At 38.7% G+C, this 24,991-nt stretch overlaps 1 protein-coding gene across 1 annotated transcript; it reads right to left on the bottom strand.

Annotated features, from left to right (window-relative positions):
- Positions 1-602: 602 nt before the first annotated feature.
- On the bottom strand, positions 603-9,809 carry LOC103061405 (CD151 antigen-like). Its single transcript, XM_007419936.3, has 6 exons — positions 9,798-9,809; positions 8,858-8,932; positions 7,230-7,325; positions 5,687-5,836; positions 1,026-1,109; positions 603-735 (listed from the first exon to the last, which is right to left on the bottom strand). The coding sequence occupies exons 1-6, from the start codon at positions 9,807-9,809 to the stop codon at positions 667-669; spliced, it is 486 nt and encodes a 161-aa protein (XP_007419998.2). The 3' UTR covers positions 603-666.
- Positions 9,810-24,991: the final 15,182 nt, after the last annotated feature.

The following is a 24,991-nucleotide window of genomic DNA, read 5'->3' as shown; positions in this document are numbered from 1 at the left end:
TTATGCAACATCTGGCCAACTTTGATTGATCTAGAAAACTAAGAGTCAAGCCTGAAAGACAAGTGCCATAGCTGAAATTTTTGAGGAGGTAAACTCCTTCTATATTCCAAGAAAATTACATGGCTATGTCCATGTACGTTTCCAGGAGGTAAGCTTGACTTGAAGGTGGCTCTACTTCTTACTTAGTATGTTATGATTTACCATCTTCCCATGCTATTTATATGACTAGCACAGTTCATTGCAAGTGCCTTGCCAAACCATAAATTCATTTACCTGACCAACCAGGCTTCGTCTTGCTAATTGTTATACACACTGAGTTGGCTGAGTGTATTAAACTCACACTTTTTTTAAAAGATTGTCATCCTATAATACCATACTGAATACAAGAGACTTATCTGCATGGAAACTTGAGTGGAATTGTACTGTATGAAATAGGATCTTTACGTTTTAGCAACTTAAATATTTGCAGGTTGCCCTTTTTAAGAGGTAGAATCCAGAGAGGCCACAATAACAGGAGTGAAAAATAATAACAACGCAACAATCATTTGTTAGAATTATGGTTTATTTTGTGTACTACATAGTTAGCAAGACAAAAAGAAAAAAAAAAAAGGACCATAAATATTGTCTTTCAACTACAGCCATAAAATGAACACTAGCTTCTTAAGTTTAGTCAATGCTGGCATAGTTTTCTTTTAGTATTTTCAGCAGAATATAGCAAAGCAGGATCCCAGTTAGCTGATAAGAAAGCACAGAACATACATACATAAAGTTATTTAATTCTGATGCACGGGGAGTAGGAAAATAGAACAGCTCATTCCAGTTAGATGGCATTTAGCTCTAAGCCCTATTGAAAGCAATAGATTGAGCTGCTATTGTACAAGAGAAACAGTATTAAGGATCCCAAATGTAACTGACCAGCCCGCATTGTTTTTTTTACTTTGAAAGTCTGGACATTCTGATTTGTCTCTCCAACCAAGCACCAAATGCTATTACTGTAGCTGTTTATCCAGGACCTTTATGCTTACCTGACCGAATACAAGAAGAACCCCAACTCCTCCAAATGCAGAAATGTGTCTTTCAATCCAGTTCTTCAGTTTTAGAAAACAGCCCTGAGAAAGAAAGGAAAAGCTGCATTCTAATAATTGCAGTGGATGTTTCTTAGAAACTAATTAAAACTAAATTCAGCCAAACATTTAAAATTATAAACCATTAGAGAGCTTAGGGAGAGAACCTAATGGTATAGACTAGAAATCTTAGAAGTTATGCTTAATTTGGGATCCCTAGTGTATGGCACCTTTTATTTCCCAAGTCTCAATAAAGCCAAATAAAGAGACTTGAGACGAGGCTTCTTTAAGATAACAGATGTATTTTGATCAAGACACAGCTGGGTGACCCCACTCAACACATTAACAAAAGATGTTGATGAAATCACACCTCACAAAACAAACATCAAAGACTTTATAGACATTTAAATCTGTAATCAGATAGTACATCCCCTCATACCCATACAAGGGATTTTTGGGACGGTCTAAGCAAGTGAAAGGTGGTTCTTAGGAAGGTAAACTTAAATGTAACTTTTTCTTCTGGTTACCAAGGGAATGGCATACAAGATTTTTCTTATCTTTTTCTGGAATGTAGGGCCCCACAACTGTTGCAAAAGCTTGGTACAACAAACAACTTGTACTGGCTAATTGCTTATTCGAAGACAATCGGGCATTCAGCAAAGAGATAAGGGGGTGGGGGAAGAAACCAGTGCTCTTTACAAAGCAAAAGCAAGTTATAAAATTGTGTATATATAGAATATAAAATTGTGTATCAAAATAATGCCCTTCACTAGATTCCCATTTCAGACAGAGCTTCTGTTCTTTAAGTGCTGTGTTGACAGCCTTCTTAAGATTTTGGAAGAAAAAGTTAGGGCTCCTTCTTGAAACATGTTAGGCCCACGCCTCTTCAGTTTTTGCTAAATCATGTCCCTCACCTTTTCCCAAAAACAATCACCAAGCCAGGGGTAACCCTACACTCTTTTTTTCAGGCCCCCAAGTCCTTCTCTGATCAGGATAGTTGAAAATAGATGGTGCAGTGTTCTGCCACTTTGAGACAGAAAACACATAAAAACAATGCCGTAAGCCATAGAATACAATTGACATCACTTCAAGTAACAAAAATAGGCATCAAAACTCTCCCTAGTAAAGTGTGACCCTGCCCAACTCTTCCCACATACAGCAGATTGCAAGTACCTCTCAGATGTTAAATGCAGCCTTTGGTCCCCAGATAGTTGCTTGTCCCTAAGAGGACCATCATAGATGTTAAAGAGGCAGATCACCTAATGCAATTCAAGTTGCCTTAAAGGTAACTATCCAACAGATAGAAATTCATCAGATAGAAAAGGATCCAAGTATTAAATTTCAGGTCCCTGACCATCTGCCTGGGCCAGCCACAGAGATCCCTATGGAGTGGCCGGTCAACAGTGAAGTATATGGCATTTAGGTTGCTGGAAATTCAGGCAAAGGGCCTGGGGGCCACATTCACTGGTGGTCCAGTGTTATAGGCTATGGTGGTTAGATGTAGTTTCCTGGGGATCTTCTTTGATGCCAATGCTTTGGATGAACCTGCTGGTGACATCCTGCTGTTGTGTGTGTGGTGTTCCCCTAAATCTGAAGTGGGGTGACCACCAAGGAGAGTGAGGGCGGTCTGATCCACTCTGACAGTGCAGGCCAGGGGGGTTGGAACTGGTCAGGAACAGTGGGATTGGTTCTGTGTTGTATACTCTGCCACATCATACAAGTGGATTAGAGTATGTTTAAGGTTGTTGACATGCAGAGCACAGTAATGGTAGGTTAGGGAGTTGGCTGAGTGATTTGCCAGATTGTTGACCCAATGTGCAAGTTGGAGGAGGGTGATTATGTTACACTGTTGGAATTGTGAAACCTGGCTTCAAGGTGTTGCTGGTAAATGCTAGATCTGTCTGTAAGAAAGCTGTGTCCATTCATAATCTGGTAAACAAATAAGCAGATCTTGCATGTATTATTGATACCTGGCTAAATGAGTGCAGGGATGTTGCCCTTTCAGAAATCTACCCAGGTGGCTTTTGGTCCCGCACCGCCTCAAAACCATGGTAGCGGAAGTGGGGTGGCATTGCTCTATTGTGAGACCATATCTGCAGCTAGGGTCACTGTTTCTAAAGTGGCAGTTTATGACCAACAGTGTTAGGTTGGGCTAAAGACACAAGCTAGGTGTCCTCTCAGTGTACTGGGCCCCTTGCTGCCCATCTAGATCCCTCCCACGGCTCCTAAACCTCACTGGTGGTTGAGTTCACCTGCCTGGTGACATTGGGAGGCTCCAACCTCCATGCAATGGGGGCTGGGAGAGCCCAGGAGTTCACAGCCTCCATGACTACCATGGGCTTGTCCCATGTAATCTCAAACCCAACAGACATAGGTGGCCATTTATTGCTGTAGTCTTGTTATATGCATATAAAGAGTATTGTCCCCACTCTTTGTCACCCTCAGATCATTTCCTGGTCAAGCTGTGACTGATAGTTGCCCATGACCTCTGGGATGTTCCACCCCAGAGACTTAAAAATAATCCCTGTTAGGGATTTTCCCTGACAACCTGATGGGCAAAATCTGTTAAGTGGCTAGTTCCTTGTCAAGTACTTTGGACCCTTGACAAGTTCGCTTCTGAGTGGACTGTCTCTGTGGCCAACCCTGGGTGGCCCCTGGGTTTTCAGAGGACCTCAGGGAGATAAAGCAACAGAAGCAACATGTAAAGCATAGGCGGAGTATGACAAAGAATAAAACTGACCAGGTTTAGGTACATGCTGGGGTTTAGGCCTACTCCATGGCAATAGGAGGGGCAAAGCATTCCTACTTCTCACTTGTCCTGGTTGGCTGTAATTCAGCAGCCTTTTCAGGGAAGGAGCCAATTGCTAGAGCTTACCCCGGCCACCGTGATCAATTAGCACAGCATTTAACTGATAAAGTAACTCAGATTCACATAACTGTGGACTCTACTTTGGCAGGATCTAGAGTGGTGATTGGGATATTTGGAATTGGCAAATTATCTGGTTTTTTTGTTTTTGTTTTTTGCCTATAACCTCTAAGAAAATAGATAGTATGTGCTTTAGGATGACCTCTGCCACCCATGGACCTGGTCCCTTGTCTTCCATGGCTTTTTCATGTAATCAGAGGGAAGTGTTATTCTCTGGATCCAGGAGTTTGTCAATGCCATCTTGTGGTGGGGGTGTTGCTGGCAGCCTTGAAGGAAGCTGTGGCGCCCCCCTCCCTAAGAGGCCCTCTCTGGATATATACAGTCACTACCATCTAATCTCCTGCCTTCCTTTGTTAGGGAAGTTTCTTGAGAAAGTAGTGAGGACCATATGCAGGCTGCCCTAGATGAAACATTATCTGGATCCTTGTCAGTCAGGATCCAGGCCTGACCATGGGATGGAGACACTTTGGTTACACTAATGGATGATCTCAGTCAAGATCTGGATGGAGATACTGTTCTTGTCCTGATCCTTTTAGATTTCTCAGCAGCTTTTAATACCATCAGCCATAACATTTTTGGACTGACTTTGCGACTGAGGGCTCTGTTTTACAGTGGTTATACTCCTTCCTCAGTGACTGGTTCCAACCAGTGATGGTAGAAAAAGAGAATTCCACTTGGTGGCTGCTCCCTTATGGGGTGCCAAAGAGTTTGGTCCCTCCCCATTTGTTTCATATCTAAATTGCTAGTGAGCTCATCCATCAGTTTGGGGTGGGGAATCATCAGTCTGCTGATAGCCCTCAGCTTTACATTGCTACCCTGGTTTATACTGGTGAGGTTGTTGAGACCAGTGCCTGTAGCAGTGGTGGCCATCTTGAATGGGTGCAGCTGGAAGTTAGGCTAGCCTCAGCTTTACCTGTCATCTAGAAGCAGATGAAGACAGAACTGTTCTGGAGGGTATTCAGGACATGATGCCTGTCTTTTCTGAATTGCTTTTCCTGCATTTAGGGAGGGGGGTGGATTTTTTGATTTGTGCATTGTATACCTTTGGATCTTACTGAATTGTGGCTGTTTTAATTTTTGAATTATTGTGAAACCACTGAGAGTCCTATGGGAGGGCAGTGGGTATAAATGTGATTAAATAAATAAATGCCAAGAACAAGTCGATTTTAAAAATCTCAGAAAGGGAACAGCTACAAACATGAAGCTTTTCAGGGCTCCAGTTAAAACCATGTAAAGGCCAACTAGAAAGTCCTTAACTTTTTGCATTACTAAGAGATCATTCTGCAAGCACCAGTGACCAGGGCTGAGCAATATTTCTATGATCTAAGAAAAAGGTGATCCTTGTCTTTTAGACACTTAATTGGCAATTGTAGCTACCACACCATACGCCTGACCTAGTTTTGTCCCATCCAACAGCACTTTGGGAAGGACAGGAAGAGTTAGCAAAGGAATCCATTTAAAACCAAAGATCTGTCATAAGAGGAGATTCTGTCATTGCAACATAGATGTAGTGACTAGGAAGGACTCATCCTTAACTCCAAGGTTCCTTACTTAGTCCACTTACCAACATATCCCCAAGTGAGAATTGTAGCCATCTTAAAAGCTCTTCAGATTCAAATGCATCCTTCCCTTAACAGTAGGAACTTGTTTGTCTGGTCCAAACAAGAGTGCACTTGATGACAATGTGGAGTTTTACCTGCTGATTAATGCCGACTATATACTTGCTTAGATCAGTGACACAGCTTTCCACAGGTACTTTGCAACAGCTTCTGGGGACAGATGAGGAGAGCAATCCAAATGTTGTGTTTAGCCAGTCTGTATAGTTCTCAGCACCACAGCATTGAAACTACAGTAGGGGGGAAAGCATTTGAGTTGGTAACAGAGAATAAAGTGCCCTATGAGACAGTAACTAGAGCTCCACTTCCTTAACTAAATGCAGAGATTTCCTGCTCACAGTCTAGCCATGCTCTTAAACTTTTCTTAAAGTTCTTCACAGTGGTAAGGTGAAGAAGACATGATGGAATCAGCACAGATCATAGAAGGTATTTCCTTTCTTTGTTTCCCTACTAACTCTAATCGAACAGATTTTGGAATTATAAATCATTCCAAGTTTTTCCTACAAGAGAAAGATATCATCCTTGCTAGTCATTTACAGTGTCTCCTAGAATCATCAAAATATTGGTTTGCATTGCCTCAATGAAATTTGGATGATGCTAGAAGAAGTTATACGTGTCATGGGAGGGAAGGGGGATGGAACGGCCCAAATCTGAACAATATCTTTCATACTATCTTGAGTTCTGACACATGCATTTCTGACTGGAAAATCTACTTGGCTTGAACCTGACAGTCTGTGGTGGTGTTCACACAATACATAACTCATAGTTAACTGAAACTGTTGTTTTCTGAATCAATTATTTCTGGTTCTCGCAAAATACGCTGAACCATAAACTAGATATGCAGGTTACATTTGCACAACGTAACTGGTCCAGTCTGGTCCAAACAACAGGTAAGTAACAATCTAGGCATCGATGGTAGATAAATGGGGAACAGACTTCTTGGACAGAACTCCAGAAAGCTTTGCAGTTCTGGCAAGTTGTTTTTTTAAAAAACAACAACAGGAAATGACATTTGGGGAAAATACATTTTCTTAGATGCCACAGAGGCCAATAAGGTTCAAAGCCCATATCATCCCCCCCACATATCCAGACATGAAAAAAATCCACAGAGGTGATTTACTTGGAGCAGTTCTACTTTATAGGATCACTCCAGTTTCTTATCTCTGTGTCTGGAAGCCAAAAAGGAGTAACCTAGAGTTAACATTCACTTCCAAGCTTGAACAAAACAAGGGATCCTGAGAAGGGTGAGTTTAAATTACCCTACAGAACTCTTTGAACATTACCCAGCAATCATCAGGCTGCAGAATAGACTGGATCTTTAATTGAGTTGGGAAGTGTACTTTGAGACCAAGGCCAGTGAGCCACACAGTAGTTAACCACAGTTTACCCTAGTGGGTTGTATAAACCCTGCCTCTGAATACACATCAGTAATCTAACAAAAGTCTGTAGTTCAAACTTTTAAAATGTAAAATAACAAAACTGAAGCAGCAGCAGCAGCAGCAGCAGCAGCCCAGATTCTAAACATTTGAGCCTATTTAACTAGATCCATTATGTTGCAATTCACTAATACATATTTTGTTTTAAATTAAAGTTCAATTGTTCCTAGAAAAAAAGGTTGCTTACCTCTGTCTGAAGCGTATCCACCCCCTTGGTGATCCGCAGTTCCCCACTATACTTGTTCAGAATCTTCACAAAGTCTTTTGATAAAGTCTGGTGTAACTGTGGTGGTAGAGGACAAAGCAGGTAGAACAGGAAGTTTTCCTCTGCATTGCCTTACTTGGAGAGAAGGCCAGTAGACTTTCATGGGGGAAGCAAAGAAAAAGGCAGCAAAGGAATCATTTCCCAATATATGGGAAGCTCCATTATTAAAGTGGATTCTATATCTTTATTATTACTCCACAGGTAGTATTGGAAGTTTAAGCTGAGGCAAGTTGATTTAGTAGGTAATAGAGAATCAATTCGGCCTCCCCAAACATCTGGGAGCTGTAATATTCTAGTATTAAGGAAGTCTGAACTAAATATATTCTTAAAATTGAGATTAAATATTACCCCCTCCCCCCCTTTTCTCAGCAGCTGGGTAGGAAAGGAAAGGGGGATTCTGGGATATTCCAAATATAAACTTTTCAAAATCTTTTTGATGCTTACAAAATGGGGGGAGGGACAACCCTAAGTTGCATAGACCCTTTTTGCTCTGAACCCAATTGACATATTGATTATCCTAACATTTCACTGTAAAACTTACTCACTGAACTGCTAACAGCAATGGATACAGTTATTCTTACTAATTATTTTGGAGAGAAGGTAATTATTTCCTCTGAAATCAATAGTGTTAAAGATGTCTGTCTTTCATCTGCTGCTTCTCTTTGGCTGTGAACACCATCCTGACATGATTGGCGGTGGTGTTCCTTGTACGGTTTCTAGATCTACTCAATTGTTTTTCAACATTAGGCTACTTAACTGTTTAGGAAAAAGCAGCCAACTTATATTTTCACACTGCCCCCCTCCCAGATTCTATTTTGTATTTTTTAGCATAGGACTATTATTATCAGTTAAATACCAAACAACACATCAGGTCAAGCCCTGCTCCATTACAGTTGCCTCCTCTGGCAGAGTGACTTGGTGGGTAGCTGGGTCATACAGCTATAGGATACAAAACTGTATCTATGATGGTGTTGGACTCAAGGTCACAACATTGGGCCACTGGAAGAGGAGCAATAAATGGCACCTCTCTCTCAGAATCAAGGTACATGACATCTACCAACCAAGTGATTTAGGCATCAGGCAGAAAATTCTACAAAGCCATTTACCTGGCTGTAAAAAGATATTTGTCACTGATAGGTAACCATTTACTGCATTTTCATGGTGTCAAAGATTATCAAGGGTGGCTGTCTGATCCTGTCAGTGAAAGCTAATGAAGTTTAATCATGGCTTGTCCTTTCAATGTACAAGTCCTTATGCAATATCAAGCTACCAAATAATCACTGTTTCTGTAAAGCTTGTTACCCATTTCCTTTCTTTCAAGTCTTTTATTTTAGTGTAACAGAGAAGACAAAAAAGTACCTCCTTATTAGGGAAATGGCAAAGTCCTGATTGCTGTACATAAGCTAGCAGAAATCAAGAATTTGTTCCCATTATGGCAATTCTCCATCCCTCTTGAGAATGCATGCCTTAAGAAGTGAAAGTTTTTCTCTCCCCTCCAATTTCAAGGTAAGACTTGTTTTGAACAAGAAACCTTCTCTCTCAAACCTCACCTTTTCTCTGTACACATAGGCAGTGGCACCAACTATGATTTCAGTGATCAAGAGCACCAATAATAAACCTGTGAACTAATCAGAGAGAGTCCCGCTTAGTTTAAAAGCTAGTGATTTACAAAGAGGAGTATCAGAACTGCTTTTGAGAACATAGCATTATGTTTTTACCCTTGTGTATCTATCTCTGGCTCTCTTATTCAGAGGTCCAATTCTTATACGCCAAGCTGACTCCGAGACACGCCAAACTCAACATTCATCCATTATTGCTGTCATTAATCTTCTCAAATAGGTCAGAGGTGATGAAGTCACCATTAGAAATGGTTGAAACTGAGTGGCTGATTGCGTCCAAGTAGAGCCACCAGCACCATACATGGTAAAATCTTTGCCCTGATTATATAGTAACTGCTCTATATGCATACATTTCCAAGCCAACCTATTTTGGGGCATATTAGCATTAAAACCAACAAGCGCCATAATCAGACACATTAACAGAACTGGAATTTAATATGGCATACAGCCATCTGACAAAATTGTAGCTTCTTACAAAGTAGAACTATTTTACACTAATTTAATTCAAATGAAAACATTTTAACATTGGTTTAGTGTAGTTACTCAGTGATGGGCAAATGACATATACAAGATTGCTAGCTTAATTTTTGCCAATAGGATACTTTTTTTTCATGTATATGATCTCATGATTGCAATAGGTTTAGCCTAGTCCCAAGACATGAATGGAGTCTGAATTGTCAGACTATGTAACCCACATTAACAGCTCATCTGTGGAAGCATCACAATTGTAAACAGATATTGCTATGGCATCTAGCAACTCAAAAGACTGAGGTTTAACTCAGTCTTAACAACCACATTTGGATGCATTAAACAAACCACGCTTAACTCAAAGCATGTTCCGTATTCCGTTTAACACCTGAATAGCACTTACCAATTTGATCATCTTTGTGTTTGATCTGAGTAAAGCAATTGCGCCAAAGCCAGATAAAAGGATGATAAGCACACCAATTACTGTTACGATCACAGGTATTCCTGAAGCAGCTTCAGTTAATACCACAAAAGTATCACGGAGTCTCACTTGAACAGACACGCCTGTGATTATTAACACAACTCCAGAAACCTAGAGTTTTGAATGTTCAAACATCATTAAGAAAAATAGTTTATTCTTCATGAAGGCAAATTTATTTTAGTCAAATTAAATTAAAACTATTCATAACATGGATGTTCAAAGTGATAGAAGTGACAGACATGCAGATAAAAACCCTCACTATTACTTGCACAGACATTGCTCCAGGATCATAGCAGAGTTAAGTCTTTCTGACCAAGGCTGGGTTTAAAACATCGCACTAAGCCATTACGTGGCTTGTTTGGTCTCTAAGCCGTTATGTGGTTCATGGCTTATTCAGTAAACCTTTAGTAAACAATGCATGGTATAGCAAATGTCAGCCCCTTTACTTTTTTAAAGTTTCAGTAGGGATATTTAGAATTTCACACATAAATCATTAGTAGTGTAGAAGAATAGCAGGCTACTATATTCTTAAAAGAAAAAAACTGCTTGCTTTTTTAATTCTGAAAAATAGCAGTAAAGTAATAAAGCAAATATTTCTGGAAGTTTCTAGGAAAATATTCTATGAGAATCATAGCAAAGCAATCCATTGTTTGTAAAATGCTCAAGACTGATCTTGAGCATTATACTACACTAATTTAAGCATGGTTTATTAAAAAAACACACATGGCTGTGTATACACAACACACAAATTCAGAAACAAGAAACAAGCCCCGTGTTTAGTACAAAGTAAACTCAGCCATTATATATTGCTTAGTCTATGTCTAAAACAAACTATGGTTAAAACAGTGTATGATTTACAGGATAAGGAAGCAAACATTTAAATCAATGCATTTAAAATTAAAAGTTTTTAGTGAAAAAATGTAATTTGCTTAAAAAGAATTAATTTATGTTGTAGAAGACTTATGGCCTCATAAAAAGTTCTAATTGCTAAATTATGCAAGTTGAAAAAACTCAAATAATTACATTTCACACATGCTTTTTTTACACAACATACCATACCATAAACCACAGTTAACAAACCACAATCACTTATTTAAGCAAAGCCAGAATGATCAAATTACATTGTAACTTAATATGATAAACTTGTTCATGTAACTTGCAAAAATATAATGCAGTTTTGGGGGCTTTGTTTTGCCACTGTGATTTAGAAATACTGCTTTATGATTTAGCATGTTGTGCAAACACAACCACACTCTTGTTAAAATAAGTTCACTTTCTAAACTAATATAATTCCAGTTATCCTATTATAAGCACAAAATGTTGTACTATTACAACAGCATAACAGAATTGAGAAGTTGGTCCAAGAGGGGGGAAAAAACATGAAAAAAAAGTTAAATAGTTTGTGACTGCACAGGTTTTATACTCTGGATACAAAGTGAGATCTAAATATACTTATACAGATTTTTTTAAAAACACAAACCAATACTTTACCCAATAAAGTAAAACAGTCAGCCATAACGAAATTTTAATACATCTCTCCCACTTAATAGTTCCTTTTGCTTCCATTTTGCTTGCTACCCTACAATGCTTGAAGACCACTTGTGAAGATCAATAGCCCAATTCCAATAAATATTTGCAGTTGTTACAGCTGTCACCAGTTTCAACCAAAAACTCTATTTATGGCTTGTGACATTGCCTTATAAAGGAATAGATTTCTTAACATTCCCAAACCACTTTTCTTTCAGCAGTCTCACTAAATCACAATCAGGCTGCTAGGGTATTGTAGCCAACTGCTCCTGAAATAACTTGCTTCACATAAAGCAAGTTATTTGAGGGGCAGTGTACTATATTACCATAGCAGCCTATATGTGTGTGTGTGTTTATACAATATATATACATATATACACACACACATAGTGTGTATATATACACACAGAGAGAGAAAGAATTATATACAGTACACATACAGAGAGAGAGAATGAATCAGTTTTCTTCCTATCTAGTGTTCCTATTCTTATGCAAAGTGAAGTATATGCATTCCAGGCAGTAGATGCTGAGTAGTAAGAAGAAGCAGATCTATATATGCACTATGAGCTCTTGCCTGGAATCAGTGGGTGGGTTTGCAGGACATTCTAGGTTAAAATGTAGCTGACTAATTTGCAGTTCAGTGTGTTCTGCAGAAGAGGCTGGCTCTGAGCCTTTAGTGGAAGAAAAAGAGATGATATAGGACAGAAGACAAGATGGTTGACTCCTACAGAAAGAACGGAGGGGAAACAGCTGTGCCCTGCAAGAGGACAACAAAAGGAGCAGTGACAGCCAGTGACTCAGTACTATATGTGAGTCCTCTATTTGAACTGATATAGTGAGTGCTGACCAGGCTGGGCCATCTGCCTATGAAGTGTGCTATCTGCCAGGAGCATGGATCAGGGATTTGACAGGCAAGGCTGATCAAGTCCCTAGATATTTATTCCTTTCTGCTGATCCACAGGGGACCAACAATATTGCAAACAACAACCACAACTGTATCACCATAGATTTTGTAGACCAGGAAGGAAAACCCAAGAAACTTGAACCTCGGATGATCTTCATTTATAAGGACAGAAAAGGGAAAGAATAGTGAATGATTGGTTATGTAAATCATGTTGACAGGTGGGATTCTATTTCTGGATCCATTGCCTGAATTACCTGGATCATGGACCGCTGGCTCAGAATAAACACCTTGTGAAGATTGGTTAAAAACGGCTCAGCTGAAATACAGACAGCTTTATCAGGAGGCCTTTCAAATGAATCTTTAACTAATATGAAAATCTTGGGTATTGTAGTAGATAGTGGGAAAGTTGCAGTAATGGGGACAATTAATCCACTCAGTAAAAATTAAAAAGTATTTATATTCATCAAGTTCATGGTCTTTGTTGTCTACACACTAATGTTTAGAATTTCAGAAATTAAACAAGATGACCTGGAACTCTTAGTACCGGAAGGCAAATATAAAGTAATGATATAATGGAGACCTAGTGGAAGACCCCTATGTTTGGGATATAAAGTCAAAGAATAGAATTTGTTTAAAAGGAACAGAAGCAGTAGAAAGAAAAGAGTTACACTGTATATTAAATCCACAGCTGCCAAAACTCCAGGTGAATAAACTTGAAGATATTGTAGGAAGCATCTGGGCTAAGTGGATGAATTAATGAAAGGAATATTGTTGGTGGTGTTTCCAGTTGCTGGCCAATCAGAGAAAAGATGCAGAAGGTGCTTTCCAAAAACAAATTGCAAATCTTTCATAGAGTTTATAGTACTAATGATGGAGGACTCAAATTACTGTTGGGAGATAAACAAACATGGTTTTTACAGGAAATTCTAGACTTGTCTTGCAGACAGCTTCCTCCATCAGAGAATGAAGGCCTAAAAGGATCAGCTATTTTTCGTTATACCAGTCTTTTTCAATTTTTTTTTTACCCTGGAGGAGCCCTTGAAATAGTTTTTGCATAAAAATTATTATATCTACAGAACACAGCAATGAGCTGTTTATAAACTATGGTTTTTATTTTCTTCAATTGCCACCATGGAATCCCAACTGAGAAAGGCTGTTTTGTAACAATCAACAGGGAAGATTTAGTTAAAAATGTAGAATAGCAGCAACATTAAGAGGAGGTGATCATGTGTTGTTGGAGTACTTGATTTTCAGAGAATGCATTATCTTGGACTTCAAAAAGTAGCTTTTAATGAACTCAGAGCAATTATAAGTAGATTCCATGGCAGAAAACCTAATGGGAAAGTGTTAAAGATGAGTGGGGGGTCCTAAAAAAAAACCCCAAACAAACTCTAAAGGCACTATGACAAACAATTCCAGTTAAGAAAAGTAACATAAGACAAGCAGAAGAAGTCATATGCATGAATGAAGTGGAAAGAAAGAGGGACAGTCACTAAGGAAGAATATGGATAAGTTATTTGGAACTGTAGAGGAAGTACTGAAAACCAAAGCTCAGAATGAGCTGAGGTTGGTGAAGAATACCAAGAACAAAAGAACCAGAACGGGAGTGGGGGTGGGGTGGGTGATGAAATGTGTGCAAGCACAGACCTTTTGCGTGCTCCACAGTTGCACACAAACACATAAGGGTTATTGCTTGTGGTGTGATGTCACAACACAAGTTTTATCATTCTACAAAAGCTCCGGATTCAATGGATGGCTCTGATAAAATGAGCTTCTTCAAATATGCTCAAAATAAAAGGTAGAGACAATAATCAGTACACCAGCTACTCAGTGAAGATGGCAAAATCCAAATCAGTAACAAAGAAAAGGCAGAGCTATACTACTACTTTGTTGTAGTCTTCTCCAACAACGGTATGTGTTTCACCAAGGAATTGTGAAGAGCAGGATGAAAGGATAGAATTGAAACTTGAAACTGACAGAAACATGATAATGGGGTGTTTGTTTATTCTGAATGAGTTTCAAATCTGTAAAGCCACATGAACTGTAGCTTTAAAACTAATTGAAAAAAGTCTGATTATTCAATTGAACCTTTCTGAACCTTTGAGAAATCCTGGAGAATGGCTGAACTACCAAACAAATTATGGTGAGTAAATGTTGTCCATATTTCAAAAACGGAAAAAAGAGGATCTAGTGATGCACAGACCAGATTCCTGCACTGAACAGGCAGCTGGACTCAATGGCATTCAAATTCCAACTCTGTGATCTAACTTAGCCTGTGTTTATGGTTCAGTGTGTCATACAGACATAGGAAATTGGGTTATTTTACTAACCTTGATTCAGTTAACCATATATAAATAAGTTGTGCAAACACAACTGTTAAGTGAACTTTTTGCCTAGAAGTGCTAATGTCAAAATCAAAACTTGCACAAAGACATTAGCCAAGTAAAAGCTAAAAAGCAAAACCTGCAACCTGAATGATACCTGTAGAGGAAGAGTTTTTTTCTCCATCGTACCTATGTACTTAAGCACTTTAATGTGAGCTGGTGGTGTTGAAATAAGTAAGGTGGGGATTACAGCCAAGAGGAGACCAAGTTAAATTCTCTGTTAAGCTTGAATACATAGCAACAGGTTGCTCAGGCTGCAGAATTAATTAAGAGTTCATTTTTTTATATTGTCTAGCATTAGACAGAGCATAGAACAGGTTTAGCATATTGTATTGATACAGTATAGCAGTGTTTCTCAACCTTGGCAACTAAGTAAGAACTGTGGACTTCAACTCCCAGAATTCAACCCCCCATAGCTGGCTGGGGAATTCTGGGAGTTGAAGTCCACATATCTTAAAGTTGTTAAAGTTGAGAAACACCGTAGTATAGTATTCAGCTTCTGTGCGTCCTGAGGACTCTGCTGTTAGCTTTGTTTCAGATCTATGGAGACTGTTTCACTTCTATCAAATAAACTCTTCCAAGTTCTGAATTCACTGTCCTGAAGCTTTTTTATTTTGATCAGGAGGAGGGAAACTTTTTGCTCCTAGAGGCTGCGCTTCCCTTTTCATTCCCCACCCCCCCATCTCGGAAAGCCAGAAAGGGAGTGGGTTTTCCGAGTGGGGTGAGATGGACTAGGGTGGGGTTTGTTTGGACAAATTCAGTATGTGAAGCCTCCCAAAGGCTTACCTCTGGTGCCGATTGCCTTACTGCCCTATCACCTCCCCGATTTAACATTCCCGAAAAGAAACAAAACTGTGCCACCCAAAAATTAAATGTTGCTGGTTAATTTTGTCCCTTGGTTCTGAGGACTGTAAAAATGGGTTTGGGAGCAGAGGCTTTAGACCAGTGTTTTTCAAAGTTGGCAACTTTAAGATGTGTGGACTTCAACTCCCAGAATTACCTGGCCAGCAGGAAGTCCACACATCTTAAAGTTGCAAAGTTTGTAAAAAAACCTGCTTGAGACAGACTGGTCACGGTAAGTTCTGCTGAACTCGGTGATGCTTGTGTGTAGCTCTAAAAATGACTGAAGCACCAGCCTCATCTGATATTTCATGGACCAAGTCTGAATTATATTGCAAGAAAACATTCCCCCAAGTATCTAAAACCTACACACATCTCAGCTCATTTGGCTTCCTGGCGGCAGGGGATGCAACTAAGACTATTAAAGCCACAGAGCCCCGTGTTTTCTTTTGATTTGTCTTAAATGTAAACTGAGTAGTTCTGGCTGATGAAAGATAATGGCTTAGTGACTACTATATGAAATGGTGGAATCCTGAGAATAATAATCCTGGCCAAATTTAAATATTTTTTTAAAGATTAAATTCCAGTTGAACTCAAACCATAGAGATTATTGGTATTTTGTTTTTGTTTAAACAAAAAACAGATTCCAAAGTTCTCCATTTAGCAGTTCTCCCTCCTCAGTAAACAACAGGTCATCCTGGAATAACTTCAAACCTGATTGCTTAAAAAGCAGCATAAGCACCTGCATGGAAAAATTACTGGCTCTCCCTTGCCAGCCTCAGCAATCCGTTTTCCTCTGCTTCTAAGTATGGACTAGCTCCCAGCGTTTTATCACTGTGTCCCAGCCCGTGGCTCTAACTTCTTAGGTGTGTGAACCAAAGCAGTAATAGTTATATTCAAAACCTGGCAGTTATGCTCTTGGCAGGAGCAAATCTACAAAGCTACTATTATTATCACTGTCATGACTGAAGCTTGCAGAGCTCAACCCATGCAAAAGTGTTGAAATGCAATTTTTTTGTGGCTGACAAGTTATAGATAGTCCTGGCAAGTGACTAGTCCCTCAACCCCCAACATTCTTTGGGCTGGAGGTTCTAAAGAACATTTTTGTACCAAAATTGGAACTTTGCATACTCTCTCAATCTTGTGACAGACCATGGATTTTCCAAATGAGGCTATTATTGCATAATCACCCCTCTTAATCAGAGACTGTTACAAGGAGTTCAGTCTACTTTGTCCTCCATTTGTTCCGTTCCTGTCTCTTTTCAGAGAAAATTAATTAAAGAGACAAAGAATAGCTGCACTGTGATCCCCGACTGTAATGCTAGGAGTCCTCCATCTGGAAATAACCCACAAGTGCTGGCTAAGCAAAGAAGGAGACTTGAGGCGCAGCAACACTTGAAATTAAGCATTGATTTGAAAAGGAGTACTTAATTTTGCCCTTTTCCTTTGGGAGGAAAGTGGTCACATGAAAAGAGGCAAGAAAACAGTGGCAGCATTCTCATAGTCTGCTCAGCTGAAAAGTTCAGTTAATGACAGCACATTGCCATATTATTCCATCATGCTCATCTTTTCATTCAGATTCGCAGTTGGCCATGTTGTCTAGACCTGAAAGGAATCCTTTTGTGGGTTTGAAAACTGGACATCACCATCTTTCACAAGTCTGGATTCTGGTCTTCCCTTCAGGAAGACCTGAAACAGCAGGTTAGGGACAGAGTGTCATGGAGGAAATCGATCTATGTGGTTGCTAAGACTTGACTACAACTCAGTGGCACATAATCAAGCCATTAATCTGGTGATATCTGTTCTGATGAGAGCCTATGAATCAGGTACAAACCATTTTTGGTAGTTTCAAGGATGGATCTTAGGAAAAAATGGACATGGAAGGAAAAGAAAGAAGTCACATTAAATCACAGTGAAAGCAGAAAACCCAGGAAGAGAAAGTATGCATCTTGCATGAAACAGTATTAGGCAGTATCAAAAGATAAGTTAATCTTCCAGCAGAACTAAAGAAAACTGGATGTAAGTGAAAGCTGCTCAGGAGACAGTGAAGAAAATTAAGTTACAAGGTGCCACAGAAATGTGTGGAATTATGCTAGTGAGATGTATGAAAAAGGATGTTTATGGAATGAGGAGTAGAAAGAAGCAATGGATAAGGGGAAGTGCATGTAAGAGAATGATTGCTATAAAAATGAAGATATGAGAAAAGTATTGTCTAATGTGTATAAAGAGAAAAAGATAGTTGCAAACAATGTAGTCAGAGCAAGAAATATTTAAGATTAAAAGAGACAATTGGACTTCCAGGGGAGGCATGGCAAACTACACATCTCCGAAAGAGCGGAGATGACGACTGTGGCAAAGGCCTAAGAATGGGCGAGTAGACCGGTTCTTCAGAATCTCTCTGGACCAGGAAAGGATGGGAGATTATCCATATGTGCTCTAGACGGCTGCTCCTTGCAAGGAGACTGCAGGACAGTGGTCTCCTGTGGGTTTTGTGCCAAGAGACAAAGGATCAGCCATCCTGCTCACAACTGCGGCGGAGCCTTTTAAAGGACAATGAGTTTGCTAGCCTCACTTTCTAATCACTTTTGGAAATTGCTTGTATTCTAAGGCTATTAGGGATCTTCGGAATGATAAATCTGAAAAGCCACCAGGTGAGTTTACCTTCCTTCTTGGACAAAAGAAAAATTAACCATAAGTTTAAGAACTTAAAGAATTGGAAATAAAGAGCAAAAAGCTAAATAAGATTTTGATAAAAAAAAAAATATAAATAAAGGGTGCAGACAAATTTGGAATATTGAGACTTTTACTTCAAGATGTTGGAAATAATTAAATAAAATAAATAGCTTTTCGTGGGAACCAAATTGTTTTGTCTATCTTAAGTCAGAACAGAAATTTGAGACTTTATGGTTTCAGAAACTGGACACTAGATGGGTCTAAAGATTCCAGGCAGAAAAGGAAAAGGAAAAAAAAAAGTGTGAACTTACCTTTCAGGGATTTACAAAATGACACAAAACACTACAATATTGAAAATACAGTCAGGTCCAGAAATATTGGGACATCGACACAATTCTAACATCTTTGGCTCTATACACCACCACAATGGATTTGGAATGAAACAAACACAATGTGCCTTAACTGCAGACTGTCAGCTTTAATTTGAGGGTATGTACATCCAACTCAGGTGAACGGTGTAGGAATTACAACAGTTTGTATATGTGCCTCCCACTTGTTAAGGGACCAAAAGTAATGGGACAGAATAATAATCATAAATCAAACTTTCCCTTTTTAATACTTGGTTGCAAACCCGTTGCAGTCAATCACAGCCTGAAGCCTGGAACGCATAGACATCACCAGACGCTGGGTTTCATCCCTGGTGATGCTCTGCCAGGCCTCTACTGCAACTGTCTTCAGTTCCTGCTTGTTCTTGGGGCATTTTCCCTTCAGTTTTGTCTTCAGCAAGTGAAATGCATGCTCAATGGGATTCAGGTCAGGTGATTGACTTGGCCATTGCATAACATTCCACTTCTGTCCCTTCAAAAACTCTTTGGTTGCTTTTGCAGTATGCTTTGGGTCATTGTCCATCTGTACTGTGAAGCGCCGTCCAATGAGTTCTGCAGCATTTGGCTGAATGTGAGCAGATAATATTGCCCGAAACACTGCAGAATTCATCCTGCTGCTTTTGTCAGCAGTCACATCATCAATAAATAGAAGGGAACCAGTTCCATTGGCAGCCATACATGCCCACGCCATGACACTACCACCACCATGCTTCACTGATGAGGTGGTATGCTTAGGATCATGAGCAGTTCCTTTCCTTCTCCATACTCTTCTCTTCCCATCACTCTGGTACAAATTGCTCTTGGTCTCATCTGTCCATAGGATGTTGTTCCAGAACTGTGAAGGCTTTTTTAGATGTCGTTTGGCAAACTCTAATCTGGCCTTCCTGTTTTTGAGGCTCACCAATGGTTTACATCTTGTGGTGAACCCTCTGTATTCACTCTGGTGACGTCTTCTTTTGATTGTTGACTTTGACACACATACACCTACCTCCTGGAGAATGTTCTTGATCTGGCCAGCTGTTGTGAAGGGTGTTTTCTTCACCAGGGAAAGGATTCTTCGGTCATCCACCACAGTTGTTTTCCATTGTCTCCCGGGTCTTTTGGTGTTGCTGAGCTCACCGGTGCGTTCCTTCTTTTTGAGAATGTTCCAAACAGTTGTTTTGGCCACGCCTGATGTTCTTGCTATCTCTCTGATGGGTTTGTTTTGTTTCTTCAGCCTAATGATGGCTTGCTTCACTGATAGTGACAGCTCTTTGGATCTCATCTTGAGAGTTGACAGCAACAGATTCCAAATGCAAATAGCACACTTGAAATGAACTCTGGGCCTTTTATCTGCACATTGTAATTGGGGTACTGAGGGGACATCACACACCTGGCCATGGAACAGCTGAGAAGCCAATTGTCCCATTACTTTTGGTCCCTTAACAAGTGGGAGACACATATGCAAACTGTTGTAATTCCTACACCGTTCACCTGAGTTGGATGTACATACCCTCAAATTAAAGCTGACAGTCTGCAGTTAAGGCACATTGTGTTTGTTTCATTCTAAATCCATTGTGGTGGTGTATAGAGCCAAAGATGTTAGAATTGTGTCGATGTCCCAATATTTCTGGACCTGACTGTACTTCAGGAGATTTTCGAAGAATGGGGCCAGAAATTAGTAGCTACAATGTCAGCAATGTCAACAGTGATGACTGCTTCCATGGATAGACTATGTCCAAAAGATGTAATGAAGGAATGACAGGTGCGAAACAAATTTTACCTGATGCAGAAATCGTAGAACCAGAAATACTGGATAACAAAAAAAGTGTGGATTACAAGATAGAGAAGGCAGCTAAAGTGGAAATACAAATGACGAGCCAAGAGACTTCCCTAAGGACTTTCTACTGGATACACAAAAGAAGTTGATTAAAGCTTTGAAAATCAAAGTAGAATTACAAATGATAAACCAAGAGAATGACCTGGATAATGACTTTTTATTGGATTTACAAAAGAGGCTTTTGCTAAAGCCTCAAAGAAGCCTTTGGGATGGGAAAAAGAAAAAAATGAAGAGAGGCCAAATCCTATGGCAACATCTGAATGAATTAAAGGTCAAGATTGTTAGAACTGAAAGGAAAGAATATAAAGTTGGTTTGTTTGACCATGGTTAAAATAAGACAAGTTTCTATAAAGCACTGGTAACCCTTTACAGACTTTTTGCTGGCATCAGGATGAAAAGTTGATAATTTATACATTTGCATATAGATAAAGGAAGGTTATGGGAAGAAGAGATTTGTTTGAAACCTAATAAGGAGTGAAGAGTTATCAAATCTGATTATACTTGTGATAAAGATTAGAACTGTTTATATATTTCTTTTCTTTATCTTTCTTTTTCTTTCTTTGCACTTCTTATCCTATTTTTCTTTTTCTGAGTTTAGTTTGTATTTGCTTTTACTATTGTAATAAAAACTTTCAATAAAAATTATGAAAAAAATATTAGAAGAGGTAATCAGTATAAGATATTCTAGTATGTAGATTTATATCAATGTCATTTTGAATGTTTTTGGTTCATTTTACAATGCTTATAATTTCTATCTACTTTTGGTTTGTTTTATTTTTCCCTGGCTTTTCCTTTGGTTGTACCTGTAAATCTAATAAAAAAAGAGGGGAAAGCGGGGGGAGATTAAACACAAAACAGTAAAATAAATAAAATGAAAGAAACGGTAAGATAAAATAAGCAGCCTTGAATAATGCCATGTTTTGCAGAGATTTGGAGCTGATGTTTGGTTGCTCAATGTAATAAGAGCAGTATATGATGGAAGTAAGTAAGTAAATCATGTGTGAAAATAAATGGAAAAAAGTCTATACTGAGCAAGGAATAGGATAAGTATGACTGAATACAAAAGTGACTGATCAGTATAAAAGAAGACAAGGAGGTGGCCTGATCATGTAGAGAAACTGAATGAGGATCAAATCACAAGGCATCTATAAAGGAAGAGTGAATGGGTTGAAAGAAAGAAAAAACCAAGAAAATTTGAGTGAATGCAGTTGATTAAATCTTCAGAATGAGAGAAGTTATAAGTTTAAAGAACAAAAGGCCATGTATAAATCAGTGGATAGATATCGTAGGTGTAAAGACGGTTTGCAAGAATAGAAATGTATGGAGAAGTATAGTGAATGGTTTGGGTGTAAACTAGATGAATGTACTAATGTATGTATTTCCATTTCTTTTCTCATTTCTTGGCTTTAATTTCTTTGGCTTACTATTTATTAGCTCCATTTCTGTACTTTGTATAATGTTGCTTACCCAAATGGAATAGCACCATGATGATTGTGCACACATGGACTATATGTATATTCCGTATGTATACTTGTTTAAAAAAAGTGATAAATATAATCCTATTTCCTGCACAGACACTTTTGTATGTTGTTTTTCAGATGGAGAGAAGAAACTGATGGACCCAGTCAGAATGAGATGCAGGCTTTGGCTGTGGGACAAAACAGACTTGAAGTCACAGGGAGGCCTCTTCATAATGCTGAAGAGGCTGAAAAGGGAGTTCTATGGAATGGGTATCCCAGCTGAGTGAAATATATTTTTCCTTCCCAAAGAGCCCACACATTTTCATACAAGCACTGTCAAAGTGGGGCAAGCTGATTTTTTTTCCTTTTTGAGACTGTTGCAACTTGCTTTTAAGTTTAACACAGGGGAAAAATTATAGAAGGTCATGCATCATTCTTATCTGTAACAGAATTTGCTAGTTTTTCAAGGTACTTGGACTGATTTCTTTCTGACACACTTTCAGACATAATACAAAGCCATGATTCAGCATTACATTAATGCACCTTTAAGGACTCCATCTTCCACTAGGATTCCCTCCTTTTCCTGGGCATTTGCATTGAAGCATCTTTCATTTCTGATTATGTTTTCCAAATGCAACTGCTTTGCAATGGACCCATTAATGAATGCAGTATCTGCTGGGTTAATGAAGTGATCTAGTACCTTATTGCTTAATGCTTTAATTGCAGGAAATGTCAGTGAAATTGAAAACATCTTACGTATTTTATCATTTGTGTTTAGTCTGAGCAGAGATTGCTTAAAAAAAAAAAGTCTGGAAACTGCCTTTGTGCCTCCAAAATCATGCAGGAAAGCAGCCCACAACAGATTCCAGTTAAGTTTAGTTTCTTCTCCCCAGTAGATCTAATGAGTCCAAAGATTTAGTTTTGTCTCCAATGATACTGGTTTTCAATTCTGTAGACGAATGCAGGCTTAAAAAATACAGTGAAAATTGTGGTGCTATTCATAGTACAGTCCTGTAGCTGGATAGTTAAAAAAGAATGAATGAATGAATGAACAAGAACCATAAATGTCCTGTATTTTTCTTTGCCTAAGATCAAAGGAGAAGATGAGAAACAGAGGTTCTTCAACTTTAAAATGAAGCCTTTGGGGAGTAAAGTGCAGGTGGCATTTGGTTGATTTGGGAAAGTGTTTTCTGGTGCATCAGGATTGTTCATGTTGTTTCTTGTATGTTTCAACATTTATTACAAAGGTGGAGTGCTCGCCACTTATGGTTGGCTACAACTGAGCCTAAGTAATGAAAAAAAAATACATAAACTGTAAGATACCTTACAAGTAAGAGTTAAAATGTTCCTACACCGGAATGATATAATTTGGTAAGCATAACGAAACTGCAGTCATGGCCAGTCCTCAGCAAAGCCAACATAAATGTATTTTGGAGAAGAAATAGAATATGGAAGATACAGTACCAGGAGAATTGGGTGCTGTATATAGCACAAATAAGTAATATGTCACAGTCTTGGAATAAAATGCTAACGTACACCTTACTGGACTTTGCATGGACAGTAACAAGGAGAGATCATGGTATCCAAAGGACAGGATGGGTGCTAGCTGGAGCCCAAGGGTGCATTAAAGACATCACCCAGTACCCAGACCATAATTTGGAGTTATTGCTATGATTTAGCCTAATAGTTGATCTGTTTAAAATATGTGACACTGGCATATGTCAATTTCAGCTATGTTACAGGGATACGTGACAGTATTTCAACAATTCTATAAATGGAATTCCAGTAGACCACATGCCTACAGTTTAACCAATTCTACCATAAATTTCTTCAGCCTATTAGAAACAGGGGCTATACCTATTTTTTCCTGCAAATGTCAGAGATGTAATTGTGCACACTTTCCATATTTGCAGCAAGAGATATCTATCTTCTGTGCAGATAGATATTTCTGATGGGTATTTTCAGCCATGCTGCAATGCTTAGTTGAGCTGGAGGCCTTATTTGAAACAAATAATATGAATAAGAATCACCACTCTGTGCTGGACACTTTGATTTGTCCTCTGCTCTCACTATTATAATAATGACTAAGATGTAAGTAAAACAGGTGTGCCAATTAGTTGTTCTATTAAATAGTCTACAAATAGATATTTATTGATTTCAAAAATGTTTATCCCAATCTTCCTTTAAAAAGCTAATACATTCAACAAATACGATAAATTGCAATGTTAACTAAATTGTACTAATCAGATACTAAAACAATCAAATCATACCAGGGTAGTAGTGGTAGTAGTAGTAATAATATTTTAAAATTCAATTTTGGCACCCCTGACTCCAGAATAGAGTCCAGGGTAGGCAATGTTTTTGGGCTGATCACCCCCATACAGCCTCATAAAATATACTAACAGTCCATGCCCAAAAGAGAAAGTAGTCAAGGGGGAAAATAGGATATAAATTAAAATTTAATAAAATATATATGCCAACTCCAACAGTAGCAACGTGCTGTTGCTCAGAAGGTGTAGAAGAAAGCTGTTGAAAGATTAAGTAGATAAGTTAATATATCAATCCCCCCCCAAAAAAATAAAAGCATTGCTTTATACAATTTTCATCCAAATTTGGTAGCAAACCATACCACAGGATTCTGGTGGCAAACTGGGAGGTAAATGAGGGCAATAGGTTGCTATGCACTTTGATTTGGGATTAAGCTGTGTTGAAGTGAGACTACTATCTGTCCTCCAGCAATTAACATTATTGAGTGCAGCAACTTAGGATGCAATTAGTTGTACTACTATTAAATTACATTAATATTAATTTATTTAGAAGCCTCTATAAAATCCTTTAATGAACTGCTTGTTTTTCATCTCTTTCCAGATATAATGTATTTAACGGGGGGAGGGGAATCAAAGTTTTCTTCCAATTAATGCCAGAGGTGAACACATGCTGGTGGAAGGAAGACTTTCTAGAAGTAGCATGTACAGTGCATTCGGAAAGTATTCAGACCCCCTTCACTTCAATTTTGTTATGTTGCAGCCTGATACTACAATCGTTCAAATTCATTTTTTTCTCATTAATCTATACTCAGTACCCCATAATGACAAAGTGAAAACAGAAGTTTAGAAATGTCTG

The sequence above is a fragment of the Python bivittatus genome, unplaced genomic scaffold (genome assembly GCF_059951505.1).
Source record: "Python bivittatus isolate LINGU-HERP-01145 unplaced genomic scaffold, Pbiv_v1 ctg000480_np1212, whole genome shotgun sequence".
In the NCBI taxonomy this organism is placed as follows: domain Eukaryota; kingdom Metazoa; phylum Chordata; class Lepidosauria; order Squamata; family Pythonidae; genus Python; species Python bivittatus.
This window is presented reverse-complemented; position numbering and strand designations above follow the sequence as displayed.